At 44.1% G+C, this 10,405-nt stretch overlaps 1 protein-coding gene across 1 annotated transcript; it reads left to right on the plus strand.

The window, feature by feature from the left end:
- Window positions 1-1,349: 1,349 nt before the first annotated feature.
- Window positions 1,350-8,804, plus strand: rundc3ab (RUN domain containing 3Ab; the record flags this gene model as incomplete). Its single annotated transcript, XM_080517132.1, has 11 exons — window positions 1,350-1,456; window positions 4,731-4,846; window positions 5,010-5,137; window positions 5,858-5,943; window positions 6,044-6,133; window positions 6,211-6,291; window positions 6,380-6,545; window positions 6,864-7,021; window positions 7,156-7,275; window positions 8,465-8,562; window positions 8,662-8,804. The coding sequence occupies 11 exons, from the start codon at window positions 1,350-1,352 to the stop codon at window positions 8,802-8,804; spliced, it is 1,293 nt and encodes a 430-aa protein (XP_080373258.1).
- Window positions 8,805-10,405: the final 1,601 nt, after the last annotated feature.

Raw genomic sequence — 10,405 nt, forward strand, 5'->3', positions numbered from 1 at the left:
GATCACCACAAGTTCAATATGACGTCTGGTGAGCGTGATATTACAGAAATGAGATATTCCGGGAGATTTTGTTGGCTGTGCTTTGTTATATTGTGAATAATACTGTGAGATGTTCCAGTCACCAATTAAATAAATAAATAAACCCAACTCAAATTATATTCTTGGACTTTTTTTTCCCCAGCCCATTTCTTGCTACATAGAAATTGATAAAATTGCATTTTAATAATTACATTTTACATGCATTTTATTGTAATTTTAAGCACAATTTATGCTGGATAATTTTAATGAAACTATTAACTTATACAGAAACATGTTTAGTGAGACGTACATGCCAAAAAGTCACCATCATTTAAAACACACAAGCTCATAACAGTGTGTGTTTGACTTCTTCTCTGTACGGCCTGATCAGTCCATCAGGTGAAGTGTTGATCTTGATTTTTGGGTTATTATTTGGGTTATATTTGGGTTATTGGGTTTTCTTCCATCATTATGTCATTTTTTATTATTTTATTTCAGAAAGTGAAGGTTAAAACTATTGATTATTTATATATTTTTTTAAAAACACGCATATTTGCTGCAATTGCTTTGAATGGCGAGTATCTAGCTGTTTTTACAACATAATAATATATATAATTTTGTTTGAACTTGATATAGCAGAAAACAAACAACAAAATGTGGGGGAATGGGACACAATGACAAACTGGACAACAAATGGGAATATTACATTTTTAGCCCAATAATCTGAATTTAGAAATCTAATCTTTTTACTTAGGTTGTGCACTTTTTCTAAATATCACATCATACGTATGAAATGTTGCCGAGCAGAGCGCACGGAGCGCAAAGCGCACGGGGGATTTTGACCAATAAGGTGCGACAACCAACGTGTTCGATACAAATAAATAAAGTGAGCAGTCGGTGTGTGTGACCCGGATTGTAAATATCCTGCATGTGGAGCAGGAAAGTGCTGCGGCAGCGTCCCGCAGCCGGACTCATCCGTCATCTTCCGCCTGCGTGACGCGTAAAGAGCCGGTGACGACGGCATGAGGTCAAAGAGGAGGCGGAGAGAGAGGGGGGGGTGAGGAGGAGGAGGAGGAGGAGTGAGTGTACAGATACTGTTTCAGTCCTCATAATAATAAAGCAGTGCTGCTGACAAAAACACGTCCACGCGCTGCGCGTTATGGTCCGACCTCCTGCGTCGGGCTGCCCGCGCTGAGACGCGCAGAGCTCCGATGCGGACGCGCAGCATCCATCCGGCTCAGGAGTGACTGAGGACGGCCACCGACAGGGAGCGGTCCTTTCATACCAGGGCTGCCTCCTCTTCCTCCTCCTCCTCCTCCTCCTCCTCCTGGATGGAGCCCGGCTGCGTGCAGGCAGCGATGGCCATGGGAGACGTCTCGAAAAAAGCGTCAGCTCGTAACGTGGCGGTGGAGAGAAAAAACCTCCTCACTGTCTGCAGGTCAGTTGATTCTCACCGGAGACGCCGTGGTGCCTCAATGTGTGTGTTTGCTGGTTCATTCCACGTGATCATGTGATTTTATTTGCTTCAAAACACTAAAGTTGCTCTTTTAATTCTCACCCCATGCTGAATATTTTGACCCTCTTCAATCCTCACGAGCTCAGCCGACAGGAATACACAACGACCTTGCATTACATGGACTATTTGTTTAAGCTAAAGCCCATCATCATCATCATCATCATCATCATCATCATCATCATCATCATCATCATCATCATCATCATCCTCATCCTCACACACATACACACGCAGAGGCCAGCCTGTCTGGGTGTGTTTAGCACTGTCATCTTTGTCAGTGCAATTTCCAGCACTGATGGCGTGGTTGCTATGACGACAACCTTCCTGGGGCCAGGACTGGCTGGCACCCCAGGGACTCAGGGCAAGGCCCTGTGCATTAGATCCTAATTGGACTTTGTGAGGCTTCTGTGGAAATGTATACTGCCATATGGGCTGCAGCCTATGGTGTGGTGATAATATCTTCTCACTTCCTATTGCTCTCCATTTTTTTCATTTTGCTGGACAACAAAGAAACTCTTAAGGGCTGTTATCTTGCAATCGGATGTGATGAATGAGACACCCGAGTTAATGTATGCTTTAATATTTTTCTCCTCCTGGACCAGGCGAAAGGTTGAAACTGCATAGAAAAGAGAATTATTATCTTGTAGAGGTTGAAGACCAGTATTAGGCGTCAATAAAATAAAAAAAAAAGGTCTTCTTTTTGCTGAGTCAAAATGTAAACAACAGTTATAATGATCCACAGCTTCTTTAAAGCTGCTATTTGTAAACAATCAAAATCACTGCATGCAGGGTAAAAATAATGCTTTGCCTTGCTGTGTGCACTGAAATATAATCCAAGATAAGATTAATTTGTGTGAATGACATGTTTCTATGCGCTGTCAGTCACTTCCTGAGCATGTGACAGGTGTATCTGGGTCACTCCACAGCCCTGCGGTGTGTAATACAGTGAAAACACCAGGGACTGGGCTTGTCCTGAGGACAGGCAGCCAGTTATTGTCCAGTCAAGGCAGATGAATAAGACATTGTTTGCTTTTGGAACAACAGGGGACTGTGATCCTCCAGCTCTCGGTCTGTGCCCAGATCAGCATTGTCTTGATATGCATGTGATGGACGGAATAGCATGAGTTTACAGTGTAACTCGGCTCCACCAGCAGGTCGCCATTTAAATGTTTATATTCATATTTTATATTCATATTTATTGTTTTATTGATGATTTCAGGTTAACTGCATTGGTAGTTGTAGACCAGACGCTCCATAGGGGATCACAAAAATGTTTCTTTGAGGGTTTTTTTTTTTTTTTTTTTTTGCGATTTTATGAAAAGGTTTTTGACAGAAAATCCATCTTTATATGGATCTTGCGACAAGTTTGCAATAGTCTCCAAGCCATATGGACAACTCGGGATTTAGTCGCTGTGACATGAGATTATACAAGCCACTACATTCTCAGTCATACGTCGTCAATAATTATCAATGTTTTTATCAGACCTGCTTCATTCACATGAGGCTAGAAAGTGGCTGGAGTCTGTGGCAGATATGCCGTTCCTGTGCTTTGTCCGTCTCTATTTCACACACTTCCCATCAATACTGTTTATGTAAGAGTTCTATGACAGAGAAAACCTACATTTCATTGCTTTATTGCTGTTCAAGAAACCTCGTCTGCGCCGGCGTCTCCACATCAGCTGAAGGAAATTCATGTCTGTGTGTTTCTGAAGCACTCGTCATTTTCAGGGCTTTCACTTTAATGCACACTTTAAACACAGTGTTCAAGCACATGTCGCTCTTAGTCACGCCATCAACTTTCTATGCAAAACAAGACCTATAATTTATCTTCATGTATACTGCAGAAGCCATGTCTCCGGAGGTTCCTGTTTCCCATACAGCCTCTTTTATCTGCCACCGTCACCCATTTGAACCGGATAAACAGCTTTTGGCAGGTGTCCTTACAGCAAACACTGCTGAATTATTTAGTCTTGTAGAAAATACTAAGGAGTGGTCCACTAAGGAGGATGTTTCCTCAAAATAAACCACAGCATGGGGTCTACATGTGCACTGAACGAACTGTAACCCAACGAGAGGTCACAACATTAATTTTACAGTCTACAGAAGAACAACAACAAAAAAAAAACATGCTTTTGAATAGTTAGGAAATTTGGCAGTCAGTTGATTCATCATTTTGCTCGTGATTAAGGATGTGCAAAAACAAAAAAAACTAAACAAACTGCCTGTTGATCCAAACAAGCTCCACAGAGGATCCAGTCTGGTTTTATAGAGCAATTCTGTGGCAAGTCCATAACAGTCTTCTGCAAAGCCCAATGTAAATGAAGTAATGTAGAAGATGGATATGTGGGTGATTCGGATTATTAAATTGAATCTGGCCCATTCGCTAAGTCCACTTATAATTCTATTCCAATTATAAAGTTTCAGAAATCACCATAATTCACCCTGAAAATGACTAAAACACTTATAATATAATATGAGAAGTCTGCATTCTTTTTACCACACGATTGCACGGACAAAATGTTTTTATTTAAAAAAAAATGTGGTAAAATATTTGACACAGTAAGAGGTGCAAAAACTGGAGTGTCAATACTTTCTCGATCAACAACATCTGTTAAAGAGTTAAGGATCTTGGAACAACAGGAAGTGACTGTATCACATCAGTCTGGACTCGTAAATTCAAGCCATCCTGTAAAAAAAAGCAAATTGAGTTGCAGGAGCTTCCTGAAAGCTCAGCGTGAAGTGAAGGTCCTCCTCCCAGTAAATGGATGACATCAGTCTGAAGTGTAGACGAGAGAGTTTCCAGGAAATCGAAAGGTAGACTGTGATCGGCGGTCGATCCAGGAAACGTTCACGTAGCGGGGAGTTTCTGCGTTTATGGTGACTGCTTGATATTGTTTTACTAAATCTATCACGCCGGCAGAGCGGTGCCATATGTCATCACAAAACAACCAAATGAGCTTATGTTGTTTCTCAATAACAAGGAGAGTAGAACAATGTTTATTCACCGGCTCTGTGGCATGTTCTGCCTCCTTCAGTGAACTGAAACTAAGGGAGCCGTAAACCATCTATTAATGTTCTGCCTGACTAATCTATTCCCAAGATGTGCTTCTCTGTGGGCAAATGTTTACTCTCTCTCTCTCTCTCTCTCTCTCTCTCTCTCTCTCTCTCTCTCTCTCTCTCTCTCACAAACACACAGGTTTTCAGTGAAAACACTGCTGGAGAAATACACAGCCGAGCCCATTGATGATTCATCAGAGGAGTTCATCAATTTCTCCGCCATTCTTGAGCACATCCTCAGCCACCGTTTTAAAGGTGACCAGCCTGCCGGCTCCAATCCTCTCCACACTCTCCAACACGTGTCCAATAATAATAATGAAAAGGGAAAAAAGAGAGAGAGAGACAAAGTGTATGATAATGACACCTTGCGTCACTATTATTTTTGACTGGTTTTCATGTGTGGTGCTCCCCGCCACAGGCTCCAGTAGCTGGTTCGACGGTCAGAGGAGTTACTGGGACTACATCCGTCTGGCCTGCGGCAAAGTGGCCAACAGCTGCATCAGCAGCATCGAGAGCATGGAGAACATCAGCACCTCACGAGCAAAGGCAAGGCGGGCCTCAGCAGCATCCCTCCAAATACATGCGTTTGAGGTTACCTGGTGACACCGACTTGCCTGTTTAAGTGATCGTGAGAGTGTTTGTTTATCAATGCTGCTAAAACACGATAAAATAATGTTTTAGCCTTTCAGTGGTGCACAGTGGGGTAGTGCTTTGTGTTCGCATTGCAAAACTGAGTCGGGGTTGGGAGTCTTTCTCAAATATGTCCTCCCAGAGTCCTAAACCATGTGTTTGAGACTAATTGGTGGCTCTAAACTGCCCCGAGGCGTGAATGTGTGTGTGTGTGTGTGTGTGTGTGTGTGTGTGTGTGTGTGTGTGTGTGTGTGTGTGTGTGTGTGTGTGTGTGTGTGTGTGTGTGTGTGTCTCTCTCTCTGTGTTTGGCCTTTGATGGAATAACAAACTGTCCGGTGTAAACCCTGCCTTTCCTCGTTGTTTCGATGGAACTGGCTCTCTAAGTTGTGTACAGATGAAAGGATGAATGTGGGTTTCTGAGGGAGTGTTCTGTGTGATTTCTTGGTCAAACAACAGAGAAAAGCATACGTTCTTGAGATATTTGCAACTTAAACGTGCGTTTTAAAGTCGTCTGCAGGAGACGAGCGTTGCCTCAAAATATCTGCGACTAATTGCTCACAAGAATAAGAGCCTCCTGCGCTGCTCGTGTCTCGAGTTCCGCCTCAACTCTGTTTCAACCTCTGCTGGCCGCGGCAGGGCCGAGCCTGGGTGAGAGTGGCCCTGATGGAGAAGAGGCTGTCCGAATACATCGCCACCGCGCTGAGGGACGGCAGGACCACCAGGTCAGAGATCAGCCCTGCAACCTTGACGAAGGCGTCGCTTGCTGCTCCAGCGCATTCAAACATGCTTGTGTGTGTGTGTGTGTGTGTGTGCGTGCTCCAGGAGGTTCTATGCGGAGGGCGCCATCATGCTGAGGGAGGAGGCCACCGTGCTGACAGGGATGCTCATAGGACTCGGAGCCATTGATTTCAGGTGAGCAGCCTTGTCTGGCATACAGATGTATTTTAGGCAGAAGGTAAACTCTTATTTCAGCCTTGTTTCTCCCACAGTTTCTGCCTTAAAGGGGAAGCTCTGGATGGAAAATCCTCGTCAGTGATTGACTACACTCCATACTTGAAATTCACACAAAGGTATGTTCATATTCACACATTTTAAAAAAAACCTGCATTTTGAAGCCGAGTTTCGAGATGTAGTGGAACCCGCTTCTCCCCGCCACAGTTACGATTACATGAGTGACGATGACGACCGGCGCAGCGTCGACAGCAGTGCGAGTGAGGACAGCATCCCCGAGCACCCGTACATCCCGCTGGTGACTGACGAGGAGAGCTGGAGCACAAAGTGCCGCAAGATGGAGCAGAGGTTCAAGATCGTCAACGCTCAGAAGGTTAGCGGAGGAAAGGCCTGTTTATAATGGTGATAGGTTCTTTAAAGTGTTGAAACAACGTGTAACTATGAGCGAATATGTGCCACTAATATGAGGCGGGAATGTCAGGCCTACATTAAATGCAGGCATCCTCGTGATTTTAAATTAAGTTTGAAATTTGCCCAAAACCTTTGACGGCACGGTGTGTTTCTTTGAGCAGATGCCAAACCAACATAAAGATCATTCCTCTTGAATGCCGAGCCTCGCGGATGGCGGATGTCTAATATTAGTATCAGACAGTGAACTCTTCTCTTCATGAGTGTGGACTGGTGTTGTCAGGGTTACCTGGAGGAGCTGGTGCGGCTGCGCGAGTCGCAGCTGAAAAACACCGAGGCAGAAAACAAGCGGCTGAAGACTCGTCTGGAGGAGCTGCAGAGCCAGAGCCGGCAGGAGAAGAAGGAACTGGAGGCCGTCATCCTCGAGCTCCAGGAGCAACTGTGAGTTGCAGGCGGTGTCCAGATATTCACATTGAGCACCCTGTGAATAATATCAGTAAACTTGTGCAACCTGAGCCGTGGTGAGCATCGTGACTTTGATGGTTACGGCGGCGTCTCGTGTTTGTCCACGTCAGGACGAGCTTGATTCCATGTGACTCCAACCATCTGGCCAAAAACCTCTCGATTCCTCTCGTCAACCAGTGGCCGACACTCCAGCCGTACAGCAGCCAAGAAGACCTGAAGCTGTTCCGCAGGTCTGTTTGCTTCCTTCCCACACAGATCTACAACTGGACAGTTAGTATGCGTTACATGTTTACTTTAGTCTTTGTCCTACAGCTAGAAAAACACAGATTGAGCAGAAAAAAAACAGTATATAGTGATTATACCACCTGTATTGCCTGGACTTTTAAAAATCCATATACTCCATACACTCCATACACTTTGCAGTTGAAATGAGGTCAAATGGGTCTGGAGTCAATCCCAGTCCAGTAACTCATTAGCCAGCATCCATATTTCATCCATTTTCTTTTCTTTCTAACCATAGACATGTGCAAGGTCCACCCTGGACTGTCACCATCACAGAACAAACTGAGGAATAGACAACCACACATTCACAAGCAACTTTAGCCAACATTTGACCTCAAACTGCACGTTTTGGACTGTGACAGTAAACCAGAGGAAACCCAGGCAAGCATAGTGAGAACATGCAGACAATGCAAAAAAAAAAAGGAGAATCAAACCAATGTAATTTACATTATTTTACAATTTACTTTTAAATCCTGGGCTTTGAATATAAAGCTTCACTAGAGGGAGACAAAATACCTTTACAGTCAAACTTGAATCCGCCCAGATTGAACATTCCCACATCCCTCATTAATTTTTTTTTAAATTAAATACAATTGTGACTCTCCGTCACTTTGTATTGTTTATTTTTAATTTTGTTCCTATCAGTTCATATTTATGGTAACCACAGAAGTCGTTGTATCTTTTTTTGGGAGCGAAACCATTACATCATTAAGCGACATATATTGTCTCGGCCAACATCACTTTGGTGTGAATAGTTTAGTTGGTAAACAAAAAGCAGCAACGGTAACTGACTTGTGTTTGCAGCTGTTTAAAGTGAGTTGGTTCGAGAGCTTCCTTCTGTCAACAACACTTTTAACTGTTTCTGGAGATAACTGATCGCTTTTCAGTTTTTCAGTAATGTCATAAGACGTGCTATTGACGATTCTTGCACTCTATATTTGTTTTGATCTCAATTTTCAAAACATAATCTTAATTCTCTTGCTTGACCACTGACGGTTCTGAAATGTTCCTCAAGAATCGTCTTGCTTGTCAACCTAAAGGGACGGTTCCTGTCCTGTTTGTACAACAGTGTTTGTACAACAGCCTGGAGGCATTCAATTGTTTGCCGAACTTACTTGTCCGTTTTGCGCATATCAGGAGGAGTTTCCCCAGCACGGAGTTGCTGTCAGTGGACGTCAGCTATTCGGAATCCCACAGGACGGAAGGGAAGCAAAATGGAGGCGCCTGGTGTTCAGGTAACACTTGAGACAATGACACGCCACCGTCCTGTAGAATAATAGGCGAGCGGACTTGAACTGATCGCTCCTTTGTACTCCTGTTCCCTCCGCCTTCAGAAAAGGACTATACCCCCTCTATGATGGGCCTGTGTGGGTCTCTGGCCTCCATCCCCAGCTGCAAGTCTCTGGCGAGCCTGAAGTCAAGCGAGTGCCTGGTCAACATCAGCACAGAGAACAGTCCTGCCCTCTCTCCCAGCTAGGGGGGGGGGTCAGCCAAAGAAATACTGCCAACCCAACCTGACAGGCACTGAGACAACGTGAAAACAAAAAAAAGATTGCTTTTAGGTTCGACGGACAACTGTTCTGGTCCGTGGCGCTTCTGTACGCGAGTCCCCTCTGGCCTTCACCCCCCGGGCCCGGCAACTCTCAACTTCCACTTTTACAAGCGTTTGTGAAAGAGCGGCTTCTCAGTCCCGGGACCGTCTGACAAAAGATGCAAGGGGGGGAAAAAAAAAAAAAGCTGCCGCACCGCCTCCTGTCCTCCTCCCAATTTCACTCTTTCATCGGCGAACCTTCCTGGAATGCAAACAACTGGTTTAGGTTTGACTTCTTCCCGCGTCACGTCGCTTGATTTTGTGCAATGTCATGTATCTCTGAACTGGTCCGGCTCTTCAAAACTCCCGGTGGGGTTGTACGTCTCTGTCCACTTGTCTGTGTCTTATCAGTCCGTCTGTGTATCTTAATCTGCCTGTTGCATAACACAAGCAAGATGGATGGAGCTGTTGTAACGTGTCCACAGACAATGTTTCGCCATATTATAGTCCTATTAGACCTTTATGAAAATATGAAAATACATGAAAACGGAAGATGATGGCAGAAATATGTTTACAATGAACATTATTTCTGTTTATTCCATTCCCAGACACAGCTCTACGATGTCATGACGAGTGACAGTTTAAGGCCTTATCCAATCCTTCAGTAGGTTCGTTGCTGCCGAGGTTTGCAGAGGCACTAAAATGTGAAATTACACAACAAAAGTAGACAAAATATCTATTGAAAACAAATGCAAAGTGCATCGTGACTATGCAGAGTGAGTGTTTTGTCTTTTTCTACAAAGTTGGCTTGATAGAGTAGTGTGAGCAGGGGATGTGGAGAGAGGATGTGTCGTCAGTTTGTTTTTCTTTTTCCTGTGACCATCTGTTTTTATATTATGATTAATTTCACGACACACTTGTTTGTGGGTCTGTTTACCGACATGCAAATTGCAAATCCAATGCAGAGCTGTTCAGAGTTGGTAAATATTGTGTTATTTAAAACTGCAATAAAACTGCCTTTTTTTCTTTTCTTTTTCCAAAGTGTTAAAACTTGCCCTTTTCTTTTTCAACATTTATGTCAAGGTTTCTTTCTCCTCACTTACATGGATTGACACACACTGTCCAGCATGTCACAGTGACAGAGAATGCTGTATGATTTTCAGAAAGAGACTAAATCGGTACCTATTCCCTTGCTTTTAAGAACATGTTTAAAGCTTACCACCGAAATAACAGTTCAGTTGAGTTTGCAGACATAATTTTACCACTTCAGCAGTCTCAACATGGTTCACATCAGTCACATCCACCCCCAAACGTTCACACTCCAATGGCAACGGCTGCTCGCCCACCATTAGGAGCAATTTGGGATTCAGCGTCTAGCCCAAGGACACTTCGACACATGGACGAGGCGAGGCTGCGGATCGAACTGCCAACCTTGAGTCTGTGCAACAACTTGCTCTGCAGAGCAGAACACAGTTGATCGGTCTTTATATCACTGTGTGATACCTTCTCGTCCTACTGTGTCGACTGTGGAAAGGTCTAAGTGCACT

Source organism: Blennius ocellaris (genome assembly GCF_963422515.1).
Source record: "Blennius ocellaris genome assembly, chromosome: 21".
Lineage (NCBI taxonomy): Eukaryota > Metazoa > Chordata > Actinopteri > Blenniiformes > Blenniidae > Blennius > Blennius ocellaris.